General features: G+C 42.7%; 1 protein-coding gene across 4 annotated transcripts in view; it reads right to left on the bottom strand.

Annotated features, from left to right (window-relative positions):
* Positions 1 to 27643, bottom strand: part of LOC126470992 (high affinity copper uptake protein 1-like) — a 161845-nt gene that overhangs the window by 97169 nt on the left and 37033 nt on the right. For 3 of the 4 annotated variants that reach the window (XM_050099038.1, XM_050099039.1, XM_050099040.1), the window contains exon 2: positions 17629 to 17674. The exons of the other annotated variant lie outside the window; for it this stretch is intronic. In XM_050099038.1, the coding sequence (XP_049954995.1) occupies positions 17629 to 17643 (15 nt within the window). In that variant the 5' untranslated portion in view covers positions 17644 to 17674. The remainder of the gene's footprint in view (positions 1 to 17628; positions 17675 to 27643) is intronic. 4 annotated transcript variants of the gene reach the window in all.

Genomic DNA, 27643 nt, shown 5'->3' with positions numbered 1-27643 from the left:
AGTCTGGAACCGTGTGACCGCTACGGTCGCAGGTTCGAATCCTCAGGCATGGATGTGTGTGATGTCCTTAGGTTAGTTAGGTTTAAGTAGTTCCAAGTTGTAGGGGACTGATGATCTAAGAAGTTAAGTCCCATAGTGCTCAGAGCCAATTGAACCATTTTTGAAGCCACTCCCCTAACGTGCGCGGCACATACAAGGGGCGATAAGAAAGTTTCCCTTCGCAGGCCGTACGGTCCAGAATCGGTATGCCAATCAAGCAAAATCGCCCTGAGCATTGAAGCAATCATCCTACCGACGCATCAGGTCGCTCGTTTGGTAAAACAGTGTCCTGCTGCGTGAAGAAGACCGTAACTGCCACCTGCACACACTCGTCCGATAGGAATTGCGGGCCTTTCAAGGCCCTTTTTTAAGAGAACGAAGGCGTGATAATCGTATGGGGAGAGATAAGCTACAGAGTAGGTGTTCGAGTGTCTCCTATCTGAGTTGGCGTAAATTTTGCGTTACGACATTTTCGATATGGGAAAGTGCATCATCAAGAAGGAGCAGCACCCTTTGTCCACAACGGTGGTTTTCGCCAGACGTGCTGCTCCGCACACATTCTTCATTCTCCGAAGGATTTCTGCCAGTATTTGGTCTTCGGCCAAGATAAGAATAGCAGCACGTTAGTCCTATTTAGTAATAACGTCGCCATAGTTCACGTTTCTGCGGTGATTACATACACATATCGGAGTCGCGATACGTTGCATATACGCTGCAGCAATGCCGTAAAACGGAAACTTCTCGTCTACATCTGTACTCTGCGAACCACTGGAGTACATGGCAGAGGGCACGTCCCACTGTACCAGTTATATGGGATCTTTTCCGTTCCATTCACGTATGGAACGCGACATTGTTTAAATACCTCTGTGTGTGCTGTAATTATCTAATCTTATCCTCACGGTACCTACAGGAGTGATACGTAGAAGATAGTTATATATTCCTAGAGTCGTCATTTAAGGTAAGGGAACCGTATTTCGAATAGTTTCCCTATTTCGGATAGGGGGACTTTTCATATAATAAGGTGCTGCTCTCTACTCGAAGTCATTTCAATTAGAATCTAGTAGCGGGCAGTTATTCATTTGTACTTTGCGATCCAGTGGAGTTTGAAGTGTCAAGCGTGTTTTGTTCACTTCCGAGTTTTTACATGTAAGGTAAGGTTTTATGATATTTTATTTGATATGTCCAAGCAATGGATCACTGTAATATGAATGTGTGTAAGTGAAATTACGATCACATAACCTACAAATTCTAATTGGTCGCATTAAATGCAAGGTTGTAACATTCCTAATTTCAGATATTGGCGTTGCTTATTTTCGGATATACGAAATTAGGAACTATTGTGTGTGGTATGTAAGGCATTGAGTTTTTACCATAAAAAGCAATTATTACTACGAGACATATGCTTTAAACGAGAACTAACGTATAAGTCTCTGAAATTAAAGGGCGTCGAAAATTTTTATTTTAAGGAGGTTTGCAAAATATGTTATTAGAATCCTGTTTAATACAAACGTGTTTATAACGTATTTAGCTTATAATATTTTCCACTGATTGATTTTGCCTGATTTTCTTGTTCTGGAGGTATCATTATTGTAAATAGCACCTGGACTTGGGAAACGTTGGTCAGAAGAATCTATGGGCAAAGATGTTGAAGCAGTAAAGAGTAAGCAAATGGGCTTCCAAAAAGCATCCAAATATTTTAACGTCCTACGGTCTACACTAGAAAATTGCGTGAACTATAAGAGCAAAGACATTCAGTATTTATTAATGACAAAGTTTGGCAGGAAGTGTGCTCTAAGAGAAATTAAAAGACGAACTAGTTTTCTACTGCAAAATTATGGATAAGCGTTACTATGGGCGTCGAATGAAGAAGTTGAGACAGCTAGCTTCTCAGTTGGTGGTTGCTAATGACCTCGATAATCTTTTTCATCCTGAAAAGGGCCTGTCGGCAAAAAATGGCTCCGGAACATCATGGGAAGACACCCAGAATTACCTTACCGAACTCCGCAGTCGGTCTCCTGAGCAAGGGCGAAACGTTTCACGAAAGAAAACGATTATTTGTTTTTCAATATTCTAAAACCGGAGCTTGAAAAAGTGAAGTTCGATCCGTTGAAAGTGTATAGCGTAGATGAGACAGGGCTGACTATAGTCTAGGCGTCACGCTCTAGTCACCAGCATTAAAAGGAAAAACAAATCGCAAAGTTGTCTTCTGCAGGAAGAAGTAAACTGATTACCCCTGGTACGTGTATGAATGCTGGCGGAAACTTTGTCCCACCTTTAATAGTCTTTCCCAGAAAGAATATGAAAGCCGAGTTGTTAGAGGTCTTCCACCAGGCACGATCGTAGCTTGCCATCCGACCGGTTGGACACAGCTTCCAATGTTCACAGAATGGCTGCGGCATTTCATCGAGAGCGTTCGGCCATCAATAGAGGACCCAGCCATCTTGGTACTCGATGGTCATCATTCTCACACCCGGAATATGGAAGTGATATATCTTGTTACACAGCATAGTGTGATATAGTGTCTCTTCCTCCACACGCGACGTATTCAAAGGAGATTGAAACTTGGTTAGCTGCACGTCCTTTTAGGCGCTTGACTATGTAACAAGTGAGTGAGCTTACAGGAAGAGCTTATATCACAGTCCCAACAACGGAAGTCGCTTTGAATGGGTTCAGAAAATGTGGCATATCACCTTCCAACTCTAAAATATTTGGACCCAGCGACTTCCTCCAATACGCAACTTTCTTCAGCAACCAGTGCAACTGAAATCCCTGCACCTTCTGTCAAACCACAGAGTACCGTGCCAGAATCACAAGCTCCATCATCCTCTGCTAACGCTTCACCAAATGGAAACTACAGATTTGTTTTTCCTCTCGAAATCAGTCTCCCACCTGCTCTGTCCAGAAGTTCAAATTCTAGCAGTGGAGGTAAAATTGCCGTGTTTACAAACTGCAGCTACAAACTTTATTGGAGAAGTCTAAAGAAAGAAGAATGAAGCTAAACGTTTCCTTCACACGTTCCAAAGAAAGAACTTAAGAAAAGACATACGACAGTGAAACTGTCTTCTCAATCGTCCGGAAAGAAGAATAAGATGAAATGTGATACCGATCCCGATGACTTATCCTCCAAACTAGTCTTGGTTACTATAGATGACGAAGGTAGAGCAGATCAGAAATGCCTCTACTGGTCTCAGCGCTACAAAAATTATCAGCACGGCGAGAAGTGGATTAGACGCATAAAATGTCTCCGCTGGGCTCACGAATTGTGTGCGGGAAGGAAAAAAGATGTAAGAGATAGATGTTGCTCTAAATAATGTAAGGTACCAGTTAATGCTTTTCAAATAAAGTTGTTTCTTTTTATATTGCAAAAACCCATGTATTTTCATTAATATTTAACATCCGAAATTTGGGACCACTACCACCAGAAAACGGGAACCCTTTCTCCTATGTTGTAAAAGAAAAACTTTTTAAATTCCATTAAATTAGTTAATAATGTTTTAAAAATACAAGAATTTTAAACACAAAGCCTCGAAGGACATGTAACGGAGAGTTCAGAAACGAATTCTCATTTTCTGTGAAATATTGTTGCCAAATTTTATAAAAATGTAATATGGCTTCCTTACCTTAAATCTGGTTTTTGAAACTTTGTTAACAGACTTTCTCGGGATAGTTTCCGTCCTTCTTCAAGAGTCTACCAGTTCAGCTCTTTCGACATCTCAGTGCTATTCTCTCGCACCATTCGTGCTGCCTCTCTCTCTATACGCTCTATTTGGTACGGAACCCACTCACTTGAGCAATATTCTAGGACGGGTCCCACGAGTGATTTGTAAGCAATCTGTTTTGTAGACTGATTACGTTTCCCTAATATTCTACCAATAAACCGTAGTCTGCTATCTGATTTACCCACGAATCAACTTGTGCGATTATTCCACTTCTCGTCCCTACTAAGCGTTACACCCAACTATTTATGTGAGTGTATAGATTCCAACTGTGATTCAATGCTATTATATTCACAGGATTACTTTTTTCATTTTGTGAAGAGCACATATTTACATTTTTGAACATTTTAAGAAAGTTGCCAAACACTGCACTATTTTGAAATCTTATCAGGATCTGACAATATTTGAGCAGCTTAGTTCGGACTGTACTTCATTGTAGATAACTGCATCATCTGCGAAATGTCTGAGGTTACTATTAATATTGTCCACAAGATTATTAACATACAATATAAACGGCAACGGATCCAACACAATTCCCTGGGGTCCACTCGAAGTTATTTCTACATCTGTCGATAACTCTCCGTGCAAGATAACATGCTGCTAATCCTCAATCAAGTCACATATTTCTTCTGACATCTCATATGACCGTACTTTTGATAATAAGCGTAGGTGTGGTACTGAGTCAAATGATTTTCGGAAATCGAAAAATACATCTACCTGACTGCATTGGTCCGTGGTTCTCAGAATGCCATTTGAGAAAAGTGTGAGTTGGGTTTCACATGATCTATTTTCGAAATCCATTCTGGTTGGCATGGAGGAGATCGCTGTGTTCGAGATACCTCATTATGTGTGAGCTCAGATTATGTTATCAGATTCTCAACAAATGGATGTCAAGAATATTGGACGGTAGTTTTGTAGCTCCCTTCTGGTAGCTTTCTTGTACACAAGTGAGACCTGGGCTTTATTCCAGCTACTGGGCACGGTTTTATATTGGAAGGATCTACGATATACTGTAGTTAACAGAGGGCTAACTCAGCCACGAATTGGGTATAGAATCTGATAGGGATTCCATCTAGCCCTGGGGCTTTGTTCGAATTCGTTTCGCTGAAAAAATTACGGGAATCTTTGAGCTCTAAATATTCTTAATATGTGCCCCCACGGCAAATCTGTTCGTTTTATACCTCAGACACAAACATAGCAAATTATTAACTGTTTTTCTTGGTTCATGTTTAACGTAACTCTTCTGCACTAACAAGGAGAGGCCGCCAATTGTGAAATTCAGATTCGATTCATACTGCGTATAGTAAAAGCTCATGGCCAGAGGTGTAATGTGGCAAAGCACCAAGATCCTCTCAGCCGTTGTCGAGAAAATCGACAGTTAAAAGAAACCGTTGCGGTGAAATACTGTCTACGATTAATAATTTTCTACAGCGTCGTGGCGCAGCGGTAAGCGCTCGGGTTCGTAATACTTTTTTTTTATTATTATTTGTTTTTTGTAATTCAAATAGCGATTACTGTTACGGAGGAGGCTTTCAAAATACACCAACGCATCTTTCAATTGTTGTTTCGCCACTTCACTGTGTATAGAATCTTCTTCGATCAGATCACTTTCATGGGAAGGGCCCGCCCTGATCGCTCTCCAATTGTACCGCCTCCATTTTTCCGTTTGTTCAACAGGGTGTACCAAAACCCTCAAGTACGCACTGATTTTCGACGATGTTATAAGTTGCGCTAGGGACCACATCTACCTTCTTTCGCAGTTAGCAGGCAACTACGCTGTTATGCAGCGGCTCGTTTCGGCCCATTCAACATCTGTCCTTCAAGTGTAACGAGCGAGTAACGGAGTTTATATTTCATACCTGCCACAGCATATTTGTGTTCGTGGGGTCTCTATTCTAATTCGAACGTTTGACTTACGCTATACGTATTCGTTTCGGAATATCGTTTCTACGTCTTCCGTTAACTATACTTGGTAAACATTATTAAGGCAATTAATAACATTTGTGAAATACAACTTTGTTTGCGGCGGAAAACATAATGATGTTCGAAGTCGCAATTTTTTTCCACGACAAACGACTTTCAACAACTTATAATATGCATAATTGTTGCAACTGATTGCCGGGAATTTTATATATATATATATATATATATATATATATATATATATATATATATGTGTGTGTGTGTGTGTGTACATTTGAATTACAAAAAACAAATACTAAAAAAAAGGTCGCGTGGCGCGAGATTCGATCCGGCGGCCTTCGGATTACGAACCCGAGGGCTTAACGCTGCGCCACAACGCTCTAGAAAATTATTAATCGTAGAGAGTATTTCACCGGAACGGTTTCTTTTAACTGTCGATTTTCTCGACAACGGCTGGGAAGTGCTTCTTGGTGCATTGCCACATTACACCTCTGGCCATCAGCTTTTATTATGCGCAGTATGAATCGAATCTGAATTTCACAATTGGCGGCCTCCCCTTGTAAGTCAACGAAGAAACCCAACGGTCCATAATAACATGCCGCTTATTTCCAAGATTAGATGAAAACTGAAGCAGCAGAATTACATTGTAAAACTCTGTTGTGCTTTTCGAAGTCTATTTCCTTCGTCGTAACTGTTCTACATAAATGAACTCGCAGAAAGCGCTCTTTGTCCACGTATCAGCGGAAACGAAGTATATTTTTACGGCACGTTTATTGCCCTGTTCCCAACTCTGTTGTGTAGTCCAAAGCTGCAGTTCACAACGCACAGTTTTCATTTGACGCTAGCAGTTTTCTCCCGATACGGGACTATCAGTTGAGTGCTCAGAATATGGGGGTAACAGCACAGCTCTTTCCGGCCTACGGCAGCAGCTTCTACACCAAACGCAGATAAACGGGCATGACGTTACGCAAGCAGTAACACACGCTGAAGGGTCGCTAGTATTATCTGTTAAAACAGCTTAAATCAGCAAAGCAGGACGACTTTCAATTATGAACTCACGAAACACATTCCAACTCACGAAACACATTCCAACGCGTATCAATTGACGTTTTGATGATTATAGATTATGCACTAGAAAGTTCATTAATCGCTTCGGCCAGAATAGATAGGGAAAGCCTATGTGGTTTCTATCGCAGATATGCTACAGTTTCCCCAACGTATACTTATAATCTTACAATCTTGTCAACGAAGCAGAAGGTACTCTCCTCTGCGTCAACATTACATGGCGTGTTTTTATCTCTAGTGACTTGGGGCTGGACTCGCAGTCGGGAGGAAGTCGGTTCACATCCCCGTCTTACTCTCCAGATTCATGTTTACCGCGGTTTCTCTAAGTCGCATAAGGATATTTCCCCTGAAAAGGACACGGCTGATTTCCTTCCGCGTCTTTCGCCAATCCGAACATGTGCTCTGTCTGTAATGATCTTGTCGCTGATAGGACATCGAATGCAACTCTCTCTCCTGTCAGATTCCCTACAACTTTCAGGAACTGTATTAACTAATCCTGTCCATACTCTCACCGTGTGAGTAGTTTTGATATACGCCAGGCACTCAAAGTAAAAACTTTGTGCGTATGTCCTGAATGTGATGATCATCAGTCTATTTAACAGATATCAAACTGTGCAAAGGAAAGAGGCGATTGTATCCTGCAGACTGAAGTGCAAAGCGCGTGTGGTTTTCTAAAGGCAAAGAACGTTATCCCAATCCATCGTAGAATAATTGTTCTTTACGCAGAAAGTTCTCCAGCTGATAACGTTTTACCGCATTGGCTATCAATGGAAGACATTCATCTTTCCTTTATTCTGTTTCCATTACTGTACATTTTAGACCGTGAAGTTTATTTCGCGCGTACGCGTTAAGCACAACCCATCAGAATGGACATCCGTTGGTCACAGTTACACACAGTGGTGCAGTCGTAGACTTTACTGTCAAAAGGACGGTAACAAATACATATATTACAGTAATTGTGCAGCGTACCACTTAGAACTGTATGGACGTACTAGAGTACGTATAGCGACATATCGACATGATCTGTTCATGAATTTTCCTTCATCTATCGAGCCATCTATGGTAATGGACTCATTAGCAACGGACCAAAAAATGGTTCAAATGGCTCTGAGCACTATGGGACTTAACATCTGAGGTCATCAGTCCCCTAGAACTTAGAACTACTTAAACCTAACTAACCTAAGACATCACACACATCCATGCCCGAGGCAGGATTCGAACCTGCGACCGTAGCGGTCGCGCGGTTCCAGACTGTAGCACCTAGAACCGGTCGGCCACACCGGCCGGCAGCAAGGAACCAGGTTCATGTATCTATCTGCCCCTCCTGATTCACGTCTTCAGTGGTTTCCCTACGTCACGCCAAACTAATGCCGAGATTGTTCTTTCAACAAGGCCACGGCTAATTTTCCTCCTCATCTTTGTGCAACTGAGCTAGCACTCCATCTCTAACCACATCGACGAGGAAAAAGGAGGACTGGAATTTAAGCTCCTGGCGACCTCGAGATCAGCACAGGAGGGGGAAACTACCGGCAGTGGTCTTTGCAACGGAATACCTGTTTACCTAATATTTACGGAAACTACGGAAAATTAAAATCGGGTGGGGCGGCCGGAAATTAAAAACCCTGCTCCTGAATTAGAGTCTAATATCTTAACCACCGCGCCATCTGGCGACGACATGACCTTATACCTTACTCCTTTCTGGTTTCCTTGCTTCCGTCATCATAGTACCCGAGCCCACATCTGACGTCTTCGGTGTTCCAACTCTTTACGAAGATGAGGGATCCGTCTGTTAAACCATCACGGGATTATAAGGGCTTCTTGATGCTCTCAGAGGCTGAGCGAAACACCAAGCGGTCGCATGATACGTGAAAGGACTTCATAATCTGGCGTAAAGATACAATAATTGTCTCGAAGCATGTAAGAAGTGGTCTTTGTAGCACTGTTCGTAAATTATTGAATGACAAACTTTTTTTGTATACGAACGCCACGTTTTTAAAAATCTTTTGAAAGTTACCTTTTGATATCCTCTACGTTACATTCTGAGAACGAAATTTTGCCTTCTGTAATTGATTTCTCGGGAGTTCTGATTCCTGTAGCTAAGTGCAACAGATGTGTTGTTCTCTATTTAATGCCTGTTCATTAATTTTTCCACGCTAATGGCGGCTGATCTTTTTTTCTGTGAACTGATTTACATGAAGAAATGAAATATAGCTTTATTCCTTCTAAGACTAGTTCCGGGATTTAGCTCATCTTCAGTTGGCGCGATACATTTATGTGCTAGTCAGTGCAACTTTTTATAGACTGTAGCAGCCCTGTGCAAAAAATAATTCGTTTAACTGCCACGTTTTGCGAGTTGTAATTTCAGCTAACAGTTAGGTTCACTTGCTTTTGTTCTACAATGTGTGTTCCTTTTTCATTTTTATATGCGCAGCATAAACACTTACGTCACTGAGGTAGCGCAGCATTTGTCTTGGGGCATACAAATACTTTTGTTTGTATGTGAAGTTACATCTAAACTCAAGTTTCAACTTCTTGATTACTACTTGAATCAGTTTTGTTTTAGACTTAATATTGCTGACCTTGATGCATACCTCTGTACGATTAAAAACGCTTAATATTCTACGTATATTCTGTAATGAGTCGCACTACGTAATTTTAAGGTTAGCTTTTTTTTAAAAAAAAAAAAAAAAAGGCTGCCTCTATTACCAACGGACATCGATGATTACCTACCAAGTGGAATATTGACAGACCAGCATTGACTGAATGATAAATTATATTAATTGTTACTACATTGATACGTATTTCACATATTTACACACATTTAATAGATGACTACTATTTTAGAACGAATAAAACAGTAAGTAAACGAGATGCTCTTTAGAGTTACTAATTGTCTTATAGGGAAGAACTGAAAATTATGATCTTTTATTTAGTGTTACTATTATTCTTTTTCCAGGTCTGTAATTTATGTGCAGATTTTATAACAAATTTATTGAAAATATTAGAAATATTTTGATGGATAACTCTGCCGAATAATTTAAGGTGTCATTTGGTGATGTGCACTTTTAGGTATAATCTATTTCTTTGAGTGGGCATATGTCGACTGCTCTACGTTTAAAAAAATATAAAAAAACCCGTTGGTGAAGACGAGTATAATGTGACATAGCACACACCCTACAATACTGAACCTGTCCAACAAAGGCAAGAAAATAAACCTACTCGAAGAAATAGAACTTTGTTTCCACAAGTCCACATCCACCAATGTCAGCGTAAATGATCAAAAAGTGTTCCCCAACAAAAGTTTCTAAGAAATTTCCATGAATTACTTACAGAACCTAGGCAAGTATTGTTCTGAAGAAACGGAACAGTATTAATAAATAAAAAAAGCATAATTTTCTGTTCTGCTTCCCAATGTGACAATTTAGTAACTGTAAATACATTACTTCTTGCTTTATTCATTTTAAAATGTTAGCACAATGTGTCGATCTACTAACTGTGTGCCTATCACTTCAGTAACATTCAATAAAGTTATTCTGTCAAAGGTATTCGGTCACTAATCCAATAGGTTTCATATTAACTGCTATTAGCAATTTTACATTATTAAAAGAAAGAAGAAAAAACCAACTACCAGTAAAATAATAGAGCGATTTACCACACAACGTAAACTGTATAGTATGCAGTTTATTTTTTTATCATACAGAGACATGCATCAAGTTTTAAGGCCAATAATATTAGTCTATAAACTCGATACACTTCAGAAGCAATTCTGGAATGTGTAAGAGAACTGTAACTTGGCTTCAGACCTGTCGTCCGATATAAACAAACATATTACTCGGCCACATGACGAATGCTGTGCTGCACCAGGGAACCCGAATATCTTTGAGTTATGTGCATGAAGGCGGAAAACGAGCTACAAATCATACAACAAAAGTAAGTGCACCTAAACATTAATTTGAAGTATGAGGGCATGTTGAAAAGTAATTCCTCCTAATTTTTAAGTAAAAACTTATGGCTTTTTAAATAAAGCAAGCGTTATAATACATATTTTTGTTTTCCATGTATACATATTTATTTCTCAACATAGACACCCTGCTGACGAACACATTCCTCTAAACGAGATACCAGTTTATTGATACCGTCATTGTAGAATGTTTGACTTTTCGACGGAGCTACAACCTCACCTCTGCTTGCCCCGTTTCATCACTATCAAAGTGAAGTCATCGGAGGTGCTCTTGAAGAAACAGATGAAAATCAGACGGGACCAAGTCAGGGCAGTAGGGAGGACTAGTGAACCAAAGACCTTCGGGCTGTTGTAGATGTCGCACCGCTCATCTGTGTTCCAGTACTGTCGTGCTGAAGGAGAGAGAGTTCCATGTGTCGGCGAACTCATCAAATTCGAAGCTCGATTACAGCACGCTGTTTCTCACACAGGAACATACACTACTGGCCATTAAAATTGCTACACCACGAAGATGATGTGCTATAGACGCGAAATTTATCCTACAAGAAGAAGATGCTGTGATATGCAAATGATTAGCTTTTCAGAGCATTCACACAAGGTTGGCGCCGGTGGCGACACCTACAACGTGCTGACTTGAGGAAAGTTTCCAACCGATTTCTCATACACAAACAGCAGTTGACCGGCGGTGCCTGGTGAAACGTTGTTGTGATGCCTCGTGTAAGGAGGAGAAATGCGTACCATCACGTTTCCGACTTTGATAAAGGTCGGATTGTACCCTAGCGCGGTTGCGGTTTATCGTATCGCAACATTGCTGCTTGCGTTGGTCGAGATCCAATGATTGTTAGCAGAATATGGAATCGGTGGGTTCAGGAGGGTAATACGGAACACCGTGCTGGTTCCCAACGGCCACGTATCACTAGCAGTCGAGATGACAGGCATCTTATCCGCATGGCTGCAACGGATCGTGCGGCCACGTCTCGTTCCCTGAGTCAACAGATGGGGGCCGTTTGCAAGACAATAACCATGTGCACGAACAGTTCGACGACGTTTGCAGAAGCATGGATTATCAGCTCCGAGACCTTGGCTGCGGTTACCCTTGACGCTGCATCACAGACAGGAGCGCCTGCGATGGTGTACTCAACGACGAACCTGGGTGCACGAATGGCAAAACGTCATATTTTCGGACGAATCCAGGTTCTCTTTACAGCAACATGATGGTCGCATCCGTGTTTGTCGACATCGTGGTTAACGCACATTGGAAACGTGTATTCGTCATCGCCATACTGGCGTATCACCCAGCGTGATGGTGTGGGGTGCCATTGGTTACACGTCTCGGTTTCCTCTTGTTCGCATTGACGACACTTTGAAAAAGTGGACGTTACATTTCAGATGTGTTACGACCCGTGGCTCTACCCTTCATTCGATCCCTGCGAAACCCTACATTCCAGCAGGATAAAGCACGATCGCATGTTGCAGTTCCTGTACGGGCCTTTCTGGATACAGAAAATGTTCGACTGCTGCCCTGGCCAACACATTCTCCAGATCTCTCACCAATTGAAAACGTCTCTGGTCAACGGTGGCCGAGCAACTGGCTCGTCACAATACGCCAGTCACTACTCTTGATGAACTGTGGTATCGTGTTGAAGCTGCATGGGCAGCTGTACCTGTACACGCCATCCAAGCTCTGTTTGACCCAATGCCCAGGCGTATCAAGGCCGTTATTACGGCCAGAGATGGTTGTTCTGGGTACTGATTTCTCAGGATCTATGCACCCAAATTGCGTGAAAATGTAATCACATGTCAGTTCTAGTATGATATATTTGTCCAATAAATACCCGTTTATCATCTGCGTTTCTTCTTGGTGTAGCAATTACGTCACACACCGCCATGTTACACACTAGAAACCGGAGCCCTCTAGTGACAGTGGGCTGCACATATGTAGACACGAAGAATAAAGACACAGAAAGTTAATAACGTTTGTTTTATTTAAGAAGCTGCACGTTTGCAAATAAAAAAAAATTCGGAAGAAATATAGCACTTTGAAAACGTGGCAGCTAAACGAATTATTCTGCACAGGGCTTCCGTAGCGTTCCAAATGCAATTACACTAACGTATAAATGTGTTATGCCGGCTGAAGAGCGATGAAAGCCCGAAATGCGTTTTAGCAGAATTAATGCTACACAGAAAGTGGCTGTGTCGTCGTATTTCTTCAGTTAGTGCCCATTCGATAGGCATCCTTAATCTTAACGTAGAGAGCAGGCACATGAGTTTCATTTAAAGCAGGCCTCGTAAAACAGCGCTACGGTCGCGCACCTGCCTAACGCTCTGAGCACTGCTGCGAATGGGGCTGAGAGGCGAGGAGGGAGCGGACAATGATGGCTGCCAAGAGGACGCCGCTAGAGCTGGACTTGCATTATCAGACGCCAAGCATTTTGCTGACAGTACCACTTGCGTTAAATTAGACTAACGCTCTGCATTACGAGTACTGTGGCGTCTACGCACTTTCGCAAAAAAGAAAAAGTGGAGAAGCATGTCATTCAATGCTGAATGGAAACAGTCTTACTTATAGTAGAGTTCAATGATTAAGCAAAGGTATTAATATACCATTGCATTTATCAGTGAAAAAAACATTTATTGGAACTTCATTACAACACCAGCCACAACGATACCATATACTCGTTTTTTGACGAACGACGGTGAATGCTAACTGAACTGTAGGTGGACATTGGGGAACAAAACTGAGTTAACCGTAAGAAGATTGTTGACAAAATCCTTTATTGTTGACACCACAAATTCTTTGAATTATTTGAGAGTCTTAATGCAAGAGGAGAATCATTTGGTAATAGAAGTGGCGGACAAGAATGATGCTATGAAACCAAAATTAATCCTATGGAAAAATCAGCTTCGAGTTCATGACATGAAACTATTACCATAACTCAGGGCAGTCATTTGTGGACCAGACATGATCGAATTCGTTTCAGTATTTGAAACATTACATCAAGAGTTAAAAAAAAAAAAAAATTGGAAGACACTGCACGACCATAGATGGATTTCCATTTATTTGTCAGATCATTTTCGTTTTTGCTGCTATTGTACCTAGCTCAACTAAGTGTTTGTCTAATCCAGGAATTTACTAGACTCATATAAAATGTTGGCAACGGCCTTGCCGCAGTGGATACACCGGTTCCCGTGAGATCACTGAAGTTAAGCGCTTTTGGGCGTGGCCGGCACTTGGATGGGTGACCATCCAGCCACCATGCGCTGTTGCCATTTTTCGGGGTGCTCTCAGCCTCGTGATGCCAATTGAGGAGCTACTCGACCGAATAATAGTGGGTTCGGTCAAGAAGACCATCAACTGAGGATGACACGGCGGTCGGATAGCCACGAGTGGCCTGAAGACGGAGTGCTTTATATGTTACCCCAAAAGCAATATCGTCGACTGCACAGACAAGCCGGTAAAGTTATCTCAATTTTTGGTTCAACATGTGTGTGAACATTCTTTGTTCTCTTATGAAATTGGCTACGTCCCACCAATGCTTGGGTTTAACATATTATAACCTGCAAAAGCCCATGCGTGTGACTATATCACGAACCATAGTTCCAGAATTTTTTACATCTTCTAAAATCGAAATGTGTATAAGTCCATAAACATCACATTTTACTGTTAAATGCCTGTACGTAATGCTTTTTGTAGCTCTGCACAGAGTAATAGCAGTATCTGATGTATTTATTCAATCGAGTAATAAAAGTAACTGCCCTGACAGAAAATATAAAAAGTTAAAAGTAGACATATGTGATAAATATCTGCTGATAGAAGTGTACTGCGTATTCGTCTTTTATAAGTAGGTCCACTGTGTTGCAGACACGTATTCCTAAGATTCCGCGTTTGCGCCCTGCAGCTTATAGCCGTCTCACTCACACCTGGTCGCGCTCACCAAAACCGACTGCGCTCGTGGAGATCGGGCGCGCTCGATAAGCGCAGATATTGGCCAGGCCTGAGTTAGAGTCTTTAGCAGTAGTAGCACATGCTAGTCAGCTCCAACACAGAATCACAACTTCCGAATTATTTTATTGTTACACTGTATAATCATTCCTTTAGTTTTGCTCGTTATTAGGATATTTAGAATAGTTAATAAAGCGATTTCATGTTGTTACCCAAACTTTAAATTGTGTCAATTATAGAAGAATGCTTTTTATTTAACATTTATGTTCATGTGTGCAGTATTGGACTGTAGTCCCACATTTTGCACCACTCTTACCAACTTTTGTTATGTACAAGCGATTAATTCTAAATTATTAGGGATGGTATTGCATACATTACATTTCACTGCAAACGAATATACGCTTGTGACAACGTAAAGAGCGGCGAAAACTTAAAAAAGCGAAGGAAGCTCAAAGCTTTGTTTTCTTCACTACATATATACAGATTTTAAATGCTAGTGCCTTGTAGATACAACTACTCTCTTGTATCACTGGCTGTTCGTTTGAATTGCATGTGATTGTCACATCCTACCCTCTTCTCGATGTCTCCCAAATAATCCTTCCTAGGCCATCCTCTTTCTTTCTTTCCCAGAACTTCCCCTTCAAGAACGTTACTGATGAAAGCATTGTCCCTGATGATATGTTCAGTAATTATTATTTTTCTCTTTTCCATTTCCTGTCCTCGTCGACTTCCCTTAAGACTTGCAAGTTGGTTTCCTTTCCATCCATCTCGTTCTTGTCATTTTACGCTACAACCACATACCGTTCACGTCGATTCCTTTCCAATTTTCCCGGAGTCCAGATTTCACTTCCATAGAGCAGTGTACTCCACGGAAATGATTTTGCGAGGAATCATTTGAAGTGTATATTCATATGTTTGCTGTTTAAAATGTTGTTCTTACAAGGGAACCTCCCCATCGCACCCCACTCAGATTTAGTTATAAGTTGACACAGTGGATAGGCCTTAAAAAACTGAACATAGATCAATCGAGAAAACAGGAAGAAGTTGTGTGGAACCGCGAAAAAAATTAGTAAAATATACAAACTGAGTAGTCCATGAGCAAGATAGGTAGGCAACATCAAGGAGATTCTGAGCTCGGAAGCGCCGTGGTCCTGTGGTTAGCGTGAGTAGCTACACAACGAGAGGTCCTTGGTTCAAGTCTGCCCTCGACTGAAAATTTTACTTTCTTTATTTTCGCAAAGTTATGATCTGTCCGTTCGTTCATTGACGTCTCTGTTCACTGCAATAAGTTTAGTGTCTGTGTTTTGCGACCGCACCGCAAAACCGTGCGATTAGTAGACGAAAGGGGAACCGAAAACATTTGATCGCAAGGTCATAGGTCAACCGATTCCTCCACGGGAAAACACGTCTGATATATTCTATACGACACTGGTGACGGCATGTGCGTCACGTGACAGGAATATGTTGTCGACCCACCTAACTTGTACACTTAGCGAATGGTTAAAAAGATTCTTCCACCTTGCCCGATTTAGGTTTTCTTGTGGATGTGATAATCACTCCCAAAAAAGTGATGAAAACATAAGAGTTTGTCACATAAACTGAAAATAAAAAATTAAACTTTTCACTCGAGGGAAGACTTGAACCTAGGACCTCATGTTTCGTAGCGGCTCTCGCTAACCATGGGACCACGGGACCACGGCGCTCCTTGACTTCCACTGTCCTTGACGTTGCCTATGTTGGCATGGACTACTCACTTTGTATGTTTTACTAATTTTTTTCATAGTTCCACAAAACTTCTTCCTGCTTTCTCGATTGATCTGTGATCAGTTTTTCAAGGCCTATCCACTGTGCCAACTTATAACTAAATCTGAGGGGGGTGCGATGGGGAGGTTCCCTTGTTAGTCATCAACCCCTGTTTTTCCAATGCAATCCTCTTTACTTCCATTAAGCATCTACTGTCGTCTGATTATACTATCGAGAAGAAATTGTTTCATCTGATCAATTTTTATATTGGTTTTAATTTCTTCCATATTCTTAATACTGCTATTACTTTCGTTTTCCGTTTGTTCACTTTTAATTTCCATACTTTTCAGGACTTGCAGCGTTCTGTTCATTTCTTTTCGGAGTCTGCAACTATTACGATAACATCAGCAAATCTGATACAATTGATGCTCTCACAACGGCCGTTTGTTCTCTCTGTCTTCTCCTTCAAGATCTGAGTATCTTCATCTATGAACACATTAAATAAATGCGGAGATAGTGGACATAATTGTCTAACACTTTTTCTAACCCTGGCCTCTTCCTCTACCACCATTAAAAATCTTTAGGGTATCCCAAGTAGAACGGAACCATGGTAGTTGACATAAATGAGGTATTCTTCACTAGAAGACAATAAAAAGGCTTTGCAATAAGGCGGACTGCCATTTACGAACTTTTAAGAAGGTCTTAGCAAGGCATTCCCATACAAAGCGCAGAGGGAAATGTGCCTGATAATGGAATTTACGCCTCCTGTGGTAAAAACGGAATTTTTTAAATTATCCCTTGTATTCACAATGATATTGGCCTCTCAGTTTCACGGAGTGTCTTGTGTAATTAAATCAACTTTATTTATAGTCTGCCAAATGTGTTGAAGCGCCTGTGTAAATAAATGCAGCAACGGTGTTGCCCATCTCGACTATGAGTAACCCCAGTATCCAACGACGTCACAAATTTTCTATCTGCCATGGCGCACTTAAGTACGTCAGTGGGTTGATATAGCAGTGTAGAGGGCTTAGTATCAGATGTACGTGAAAATTTGAAACTGTTATAATGACGGCGTAAGCAAATGGGTGAAAGCCAAGGATGTAAAATTCTCAACATACAATGTTAATCCCTGTGTTGAATGTTAAGAGAAACAGTTCTTCGCTTAATCAGTTAACTGGGCAGAGGGTATTTGCAGCCAAATGAAGTTAATGCATTACAAAAAGGTAAGGAATACTGACCCACGTGCCGCCCATGGCCACACCACATCATTTCGGCTCCGAACGTCTGCTAAAATTAAAACATTATCAGTCATGGTAATGGACCCTTAGATACTATGGAAACTACAACAGTAACATCAGATCTCAAGTTGATCAAAACCCGGCAACCACCTACCTTCTTTACAGATAATAGGGAAATCATTTACCTACCTTCTGAAAGCCTGTAATAATGAAAATCGCTGTGCCGATGTTACTATCAAGCAATTAAAAAAATTAGGGAACAAAAATGACATGTAACTGTTTCACAGACATGATCCAGTTTATTATTATTATTATTATTATGAAGAGGTCATTATATGCTGTCACTGCAGAATGAATATTGAAACACTGTCCAGCCCTCGTAAATAATTTTCTAGTCTCTCTTCGTTTTTCCAGATCACTCTGAATATTGTCAAGGTATCTTCTAGGTAGACATCCAAAAGATCGTCTTCCAGTAGAAAGCTCTTCGGTCAGCCTCTGGACGGTCTTTTTTGGTGGTGCTCTAATGACGTGTCCTATCCATTGCAATCTTTTTGCTTTAATTTTGGGTACAGTATCTGGTTCGAGGTACAAATTACAATCATCATGCTGTAGTCTCAAACTGTTATTACTGCTGTCTCTTCAATCCAAATAATTTTCTTAAGATTTTGCGTTCAAATATTCTTAATTAGCTTTATCTACTTCCGGGTTCAGTTCCATATGCTAAAAAGGGTACTTTCGCAGAAAGTAACTGGATTTGAAAAATCGCCTACTTTTAGAGTACTGCTGGAAAGGAAGGACGAATATTGGGGTTTAACGTACTACTAACGCCACATTACAAACAGAGCTCAAGTCAGATAGGAGGAAGGTTCCTCTTCAATGGAACCATTCCAGCATTCGCCTTAAGCGGATAAGGGAATTCATGCAGAAATTATATCTGCATGGCCGGACAGAGATTTCAACCCCGCTCCTCCAGAGTGCGAGTCCATCGTCTTAATCATTTCACCACCACGATCGATGCTAGGGAAAAACTGGATTTCCATAATCGTTTGACAATATTAATAATCCACTGCTTTAAATATAATACTTTTACGGAAAATGTTTAACCGTAAAACACTGTCAATGCCCATATTAGATACGGAACGCTAGCTCAGTGGGAGAGACTTGGCAGCACGTATCAACATTCTCTTGAAGTGACTTAGACAAACCAGTAGTCCTGATGGGCAGATGGAAATTTTAAGTCCTCTCTTCGAGTTCAGTATGTTAAACACTGCTGCAACTCTTTCCGAAAGAGGACTAAAATCTGGTGTCCACAGCCGAAGAGGAGAATGTAGACTAACAAACATTATCGTTCATTTGTGAGAATATGACGAAAGCTCTCAGATTTGATCACTTATGATTTCTATCTGTAACCAGATCAAAGGAAATTCCTCGCTGGGAAAGGTCTTCAGCCCAATAAAGACCTTATGGCAGCTGTAGGTGGGTAGGCCGCGAACCTTCCAGAATAGCTCTCCTGGGATGCAATACACCCTCTATGTAAGACGTTGGACAAAATTTATTTTTTATTTTATCATCTTGCGGAGGTTGGAAGCTCATTTTGTTGGTTTGCCATATTTGCGAACTAAAGTTGAGTGTTTTTAACTCGTCTGCTGCAGAACACCTTTTTTTATTTCTTCGTTCTACAGCCTAACATGTTTCGACAGCAACGTTATCATGTTCAGTGTGTCGTTTTATTTGAGTAAGATATACAAAACATTTGGTTGGTTTTCTATTTTACGCCGAAAGAACTGTGCATTTTCATTTTGTTATGATTGCTCACATGAGACAGCATTAATTTTAATGGCAGAATTGTACAGGCAGGCTTCCTCCTATACGTTTTACGGCTTGATAATATATAAACTGAAGTAGTCTGAAGAATATGTTTCTTTATTGAGAAATACACAGTACAACAGTGAACTCATGTACAGAACGTCCATTTTTTCTCTCTAAAAAGGTATACACAAATAATTATCCTTGGAACAAAGAAACATTTTTTCGACTACTTGGCAGATAATATGCTACCAAGCCATAAAACCTATAAAATCTGGCCTACCTGTACAGCTCCATCTTTAAAATCAACGCTAACATGAGCAGTAATAAACACAATAAAATGTACATGATATAGTTTTCACGCGTGACACCAACCAAAAGTTTTGTATAATACTTTAAAGAATTAAAACGAGACCCGCCGAAGATGACAGGTGTCGAAACAAGTTTGGATGATAAGGAAGAGAAAGGAAAAACGTGATTTGCAGGAAGCAGAGTTTAAAGATACAAATTTATATTTTTGACCCAAAACTACAATCTTTGGCCTACAGACCGATTTCACTTTGTCATTGCACAAAAAAAAGGGGGGGGGGGAGCGGTTTGGAAAACAAACGGGTTGGAATAGCTGTCCTAGGTTTCTGACCCAACGGTTCTCTGGACCAATCAAGAGTTCGCCATTTTCACCGCTACAACACATTGCCGGAGAAGCATATGGAGAAAGTTGCTAAATGTGGTACTTCGTAAAAGATGAATACGTGAAGAACAGCTATTTGGCCGTTATCAGCGTGCTTGCGCACGGTAAAGCTGTGTGGGCCGAGGCGGTAGGCCGTCTGCAGCAGGCGAGCCACGGCACGTCCGCAATAATCCGGAGGGCAGCGCGCACTCCATCGCTATGCAAAGCCTCTCCGGCACGCAGCTGTCACCGGCCCTGCTACGCAATACAGAGTTGCCTTCTTCCGGACTACCTGCTACAAAACTGCAAAAAGCTTTCAGCTGCACTGTATCAGCAAGCAGGTCTCCAGCTCTGTAATTTCTAAAGCTTAAGTTTCACTTGTTTCTCGCCAGACCTTCGCTCATTTCCACTGTTGCAGTACTTACCAAACTACAGGCTGATCAAAAAGTCAGTATAAATTTGAAAACTGAATAAATCACGGAATAATGTAGATAGAGAGGTACAAATTTACACACATGCTTGGAATGACATGAGATTTTATTAGAAACAAAAAAATACAAACGTTCAAAAAATGTCCGACAGATGGCGCTTCGTCTGATCAGAATACCAATAATTAGCATAACAAAGTAAGACAAAGTAAAGATGATGTTCTTTACAGGAAATGCTCAATATGTCCACCATCATTCCTCGACAATAGCTGTAGTCGAGGAATAATGTTGTGAACAGCACTGTAAAGCATGTCCGGAGTTATGGTGAGGCACTGGCGTCGGATGTTGTCTTTCAGCATCCCTAGAGATGTCGGTCGATCACGATACACTTGCTACTTCAGGTAACTCCAAAGCCAATAATCGCACGGACTGAGTTCTGGGGACCTGGGAGGCCAAGCATGACGAAAGTGGCGGCTGAGCACACGATCATCACCAAACGACGCGCGCAAGAGATCTTTCACGCGTCTAGCAATATGGAGTGGAGCGCCATCCTGCATAAACATCGTACGTTCCAGCAGGTGTTTATCAGCCAGGCTGGGGATGATGCGATTCTGTAACATATCGGCGTACCTCTTACCCGTCACGGTAGCAGTTACCAGCTGTCCAGCGCCATCTGTCGGACATTTTGTGAACTTTTTTTCCCTAATTAAACCCCATGTAATTCCAAGCATGTGTCAATTTTTACCTCTCTGTCTACATTATTCCGTGGTTTATTAAGTTGTCAAATTTATACTGACTTTTTGATCACCCGGTATTTTGGAAAAGTATTCTTATTAACATGCAGGAGAAAAGTGACCCCACTATTGCTCAAATAGTCAATGGCAGTCGCCTCCGTTCCGCAGTACAAAATTACGAAAAACGCAACTAATCGGAGCTCCGTTACTTTTGATTAACTGGGATGATTACTCTCTCTCAAGTTTATCCATGGGGATACAAGCAGAAGCTGAAATATATGTACGCCCGGGCGCTGCTGACATACCGCATTCTATTGTATTGTGTGTTAACCGGGGACCTAGACACGACGGAGAGGCTCCGTCCCCGCCACAGCCGCAGCGGTCCACAACCCCACGACGACTACCACAGTCCACTTCACCCCTCCGCCGCCCCACACCGAACCCAGGGTTATTGTGCGGTTCGGCCCCCGATGAAACCCCCCCAGGGAACGTCTCACACCAGACGAGTGTAACCCCTATGTTTGCGTGGTAAAGTAATGGTGGTGTACGCGTACGTGGAGAACTTGTTCGCGCAGCAATCGCCGACATAGTGTAACTGGGGCGGAACAAGGGGAACCAGCCCGCATTCGCCGAGGCAGATGGAAAACCGCCTAAAAACCATCCACAGACTGGCCGGGTCACCGGACCTCGAAACAAATCCGTCGGGCGGATTCGTGCCGCGGACCAGGCGCTCCTTACCGCCCGGAAAGCCGTGCGTTAGACCGCACGGCCAACCGAACGGGACATACCGCATAGGCACTTTTCCTCGGACACAGTCTGTTCGATCTCCAATCTTTTTCGAGTAAAGTGTGTTTACGGGTGACGAGAATGATTAACGTTACATTCCCAGGAAGCTGTTGTAAAATGGAGAAAACTAGCTCAGCTCCAGAATTTCAAATGAAAATATTGGATAGAATTAGGACCGTTGAAGGAGCTCTCAAAATTGAATGTTTTTAAGATAATTCTCATATTTTTCCGTCTCAACTGCACATTTTTAATTAGCTACCTGTTACGATCACATGGGATCATCTTTAGATCTAAGTAGTTTCATCTGCAACCCGTCGTGTCTACTCAGAAACACATAGCAAATGATCCAGTGCGATCGAAACATATAATCTAATTAAAAATGTGCAACTGAGACGGAACTATAAATCACAATTATCTTAATTTTCTGCGCGGTTGCTGACTCAAAACGATTATGTCGGCTATTATGAAACAACGTTACTGCTTAATAACTTCTGTATTTTTCAAAGTTTCAGTGAAGTACTAAAAAGACTCTTCCTGGAATTGACAAGTTGAACAATACTTAAAAGAGGAAAACTTTTGATTGTTAAGGGATTTTTTTTTTCTAGCGGTGGAACAATTTTACACTTTTGCATAAATTTTATGTAAGATTTAACACTCGTAAGAAATTGTTAGAAAATATCAGACATAGGTAATGGAATTTAGCCGAATAAAACGAAGCGAAAACTACGACTGCGCGCTGAGAAGTAATACCTCCGAGTTTTTTAATGTGAAAACTCCCAGCTTTTTAAACAAAACAAACGTTATTAAAATTCTAAATATTTATTCTTCGTGTCTACATATTTAAAGCTCCCTGCCACTACAGGGCCCCGAACTGTAGCATGTAACATGGCGGCGTGTAATGTAACTACACTATGTGATCAAAAGTATCCGGATACCTGTCTGAAAATGGCTTACAAGTTCGTGCCACAATCCATCAGTAATGGTGGAATTCAATATGGTGTTGGCCCACCCTTAGACTTGATGACAGCTTCCATTCTCACAGGCATACGTTCAGTCATGTGCTGGGAGGTGTCATGGGGAATGACAGCTCATTCTTCGCGGAGTGCTGCACTGGGGAGAAGTATCGATGTCGGTCGGTGAGGCCTAGCACCAAGTCGGCGTTCCAAAACATCCCAGAGGTGTTCTATAGGATTCAGGTCAGGACTCTGTGCAGGGCAGTCCATTACAGGGCTGTTATTGTCGTGTAACCACTCCGCCACAGGCCGTGCTAGATCGTGTTGAAAGATGCAGTCGCCATCCCCGAACTGCTCTTCAACAGTGGGAACTAAGAAGGTGCTTAAAACATCAGTGTAGGCCCCGAAAAATAACAATGGGTGCAAGCCCCCTCCATGAAAAACGCGACCGCACCATAACACCACCTCCTCCGAAATTTACTTTTAGCACTACACACGCTGGTAAATGACATTCAGCGGGCATTCGCCACACTCACACCCTGCCATCGGATCGCCACATTGTGTACCGTGATTCGTCACTCCACACAACGTTGTTCCACTGTTCAATCGTCCATTGTTTACGCTCCTTACATCAAGCGAGGCGTCGTTTGGCATTTACCGGCGTGATTTATGGCTTATGAGCAGCCGCTCGACCATGAAATCCAAGTTTTCTCACCTCCCGCGTAAGTTTGAAATTCCTGTGCGATGACCTGGATAGATGTCTGCCTATTACGCATTACGACCCTATTCAGCTGTCGGCGTTCTCTGTCAGTCTAAAGACGAGGTCGACCTGTACGCTTTTGTGCTGTACGTGTCCTTCACGTTTCCACTTCACTATCACATCGGAAACAGTAGACCTAGGGATGTTTCTGAGTGTGGAAATCTCGCGTACAGACGTATGACGCAAGTGACACCCAATCACCTGATCACGTTCGAGGTCCGTGAGTTCCGCGGAGCGCCCCATTTTGCTTTCTCACGATGTCTAATGACTACTGAGGTCACTGATATGGAGTACCTGGGAGTAGGTGGCAGCACAATGCACCTAATACGAAAAACGTATGTTTCTGGGGGTGTCCGGATACTTTTGATCACATGGGGTATGTCGGTGTGTGAGATACAGCGTGTTGTAATCGAGTTTCTAACCGCAGAAGAGTTCATACACCCTGTCCTTCAGAATGACAATGCCAGACCACACTCGAGCGCTGCGAGACACCTGTAACAATCCGACGCCTTGTCTTCACTGTCATCGATCATCCTCCATACGGTCCCGACTTAGCCCCATCCGATTTTCATCTGTTTCCAGAACTTAACGAACATCTACGAGGGTTCACTTTGACAGTGATGAAGCGGTGCAAGCAGATGTGAGTTTGTGGCTCCGTCAATAAAAGTCACACATTCTACAGAGACGGTATTAACAAACTGGTCTCTCGTTGGGAGAAATGTGCTCGTCGCTCGGGTGACTATGTTGAGATAAAAAATCGTAAGCATGAAGAATAAAGACGTAGAATGTTAATGGCGTTTATTAAGAGTTATCACATAAAAAAACTGAATGCATTACTTTTCGGAACGTCCTCGTAGATTAGGAAACTAGACACGAAGTACAGTGCTCTGCAAAACATAACAACGGGATAGATAAAGTAACAGAACAGTAACATGCTAACTACTCGGTTGAAATTAATGAAAGGGTGGGAGCATGCTGCCAGAGATCTCTCAGTCGAGCACAGAAAGTTGGACTCATGGCAGTGTGACTAAAGCACCAAATAAGACAAGCCCAGCAACACGAGGCAGTTGGGAAGGGAAAATGGTGTGCGTCAATCAGCATGCAGTTACAGTGCACTGTGGTAGCGGTCTTCTGTACAACAAGGTCTGGAGACATTTGGATGACTTCACACGGGGAAGAATCATCAGGAAACTAGAAAATGGACGATGTGTGACGAGGGTATCCCAGAGTTTGATACTGCTCACAGCAGTGGTTCACTTACACGGAGAATGTTCCTAACCACAGGCACTGCTGTCCGAAGAAGAGGAGGTGGTCGGCCACGATCAACTACAGCAGCAGATGACCGCTACATTGTGCAACAGCTGAGAAGGGACCAATGGCAAAACGCGGGTGCAGCTACAACTACACTAGTGGCCATTAAAATTGCTACACCACGAAGGTGACGTGCTACAGACGCGGAATTTAGCCGACAGGAAGAAGATGCTGTGATATGCAAATGATTAGCTTTTCAGAGCATTCACACAAGGTTGGCACCGTTGGCGACACCTACAATGTGCTGACATGAGGAAAGTTTCCAACAGGTTTCTCATACACAAACACCAGTTGACCGGCGTTGCCTGGTGAAACGATGTTGTGATGCCTCGTGTAAGAAGGAGAAATGCGTACCATCACGTTTCCGACTTTGATAAAGGTCGGATTGTAGCCCATCGCGATTGCGGTTTATCGTATCGCGACAATGCTGCTCGCGTTGGTCGAGATCCAATAACTGTTAGCAGAATATTGAATCGGTGGGTTCCGGAGGGTAATACGGAACGCCGTACTGGATCACAACGACCTCGTATCACTAGCAGTCGAGATGACAGGCATCTTATCCGCATGGATGTGACAGATCGTGCAGCCACGTCTCGATCCCTGAGTCAACAGATGGGGACGTTAGTAAGACGACAACCATCTGTGCGAACAGTTCGACGTCGTTTGCAGAAGCATGGAGTATCAGCTCGGAGCCCATGGCTGTGGTTACCTTTGACACTGCATCACAGACAGGAGCGACTGAGATGGTGTACTCAACGACGAACCTGGGTGCACAAATGGCAAACCGTCATATTTTCGGATGAATCCAGGTTCTGTTTACAGCATCATGATGGTCGCATCCGTGTTTGGCGACATCGCGGTGAACGCACATTGGAAGCGTGTATCCGTCATCGCCATACTGGCATATCACCCGGCGTGATGGTATGGGGTGCCATTGGTTACACCTCTCGGTCACCTCTTGTTCGCATTGACGGCACTTTGAACAGTGGACGTTACATTTCAGATGTGTTACGACCCGTGGCTCTACCCTTCATTCGATCCCTGCGAAACCCTAAATTTCAGCAGGATAATGCACGACCGCATGTTGCCGGTCCTGTACGGGCCTTTCTGGATACAGAAAATGTTCGACTGCTACTCTGGCCAGCACATTCTCCAGATCTCTCACCAATTGAAAACGTCTGGTCAATAGCGGCCGAACAACTGGCTCGTCACAATACGCCAGTCACTACTCTTGATGACCTGTGGAATCGTGTTGAAGCTGCATGGGCAGCTGTACCTGTACACGCCATCCAAGCTCTGTTTGACTCAATGCCCAGGCGTATCAGGCCGTTATTACGGCCAGTTCTGGGTACTGATTTCTGAGGATCTATGCACCCAAATTGCGTGTAAATGTAATCACATGTCAGTTCTAGAATAATATATTTGTCCAATGAATACCCTTTTATCATCTGCATTTCTTCTGGGTGTAGTAATTTTAATGGCCAGTAGTGTACATTTACGAGGAGTAAAAAAATGGTTCAAATCGCTCTGAGCACTATGGGACTTAACTGCTGAGGTCATCAGTCCCCTAGAACTCAAAACTACTTAAACCTAACTAACCTAAGGACATCACACACATCCATGCCCGAGGCAGGATTCGAACCTGCGACCGTAGCGGTCGCGCGGTTCCAGACTGAAGCGCCTAGAACCGCCCGGCCACTCCGGCCGGCTTACCAGGACTGCACGGCACGCAATGTCACGTTCCACAGCGGCACGGCGAATGCATGGGGATAGCCTTTCTGCCCGACGACCAGTATGTTGTGTTCCGTGTACACCGGCACATCAGCGGTACCGTCTGAGATGGTGCCAGGAGCATAGAGACTGAATCCACGCCAAGTCGGGTCGCGGACTCTCCTCGTATGAGAGCCGATTCAGTTTGAGTAGTGATTCTGGGCATACCCTTATATGTCGAGAGGTGGAAGCACGTAATGCACCTAGGAATATCGTCGAACATGATCGTTCTGGTGATCCAGGTGTTATGGTGTGGGAGTCATAATGATGCATAGGTATATTGACATCCATATCTTTAAACACGGTACACTGGCCGGCCAATATTGTTGTGGTACTGTACTCCTTCCCAAAGTCCGCGTTTTCAGGGTTGCATTCGGCCCTGACTACATTTTTGTGGATGACAGTACGCGACCGCATCGTACAGCGCAGGTGGAGGAGCCCTTGGAACGAGAGGATATTCGCTGAATGGACTGGCCTGCCCGCTTCCCCCACTTAAATCCCATTAAGCACGAGTGGGATGCGCTGGGGAGACGTATTGCACCACGTCCACATGCACCGGCGACCATCCGGCAGTTGTACGAATGGAACGCCCTACCACAAGGACTTACCAACCGTGTGGAAAACAGAACACAGCATGTTGTTCTCAATGGAGAGACGACTACAGACGTTAAAGTAACCTCTGGCGTGCCACGGGGGAGTGTTATGGGACCATTGCTTTTCACAATATATATAAATGACCTAGTAGCTAGTGTCGGAAGTTCCATGCGGCTTTTCGCGAATGATGCTGTAGTATACAG

Source organism: Schistocerca serialis, chromosome 3 (genome assembly GCF_023864345.2).
Source record: "Schistocerca serialis cubense isolate TAMUIC-IGC-003099 chromosome 3, iqSchSeri2.2, whole genome shotgun sequence".
Classification (NCBI taxonomy): domain Eukaryota; kingdom Metazoa; phylum Arthropoda; class Insecta; order Orthoptera; family Acrididae; genus Schistocerca; species Schistocerca serialis.
This window is presented reverse-complemented; position numbering and strand designations above follow the sequence as displayed.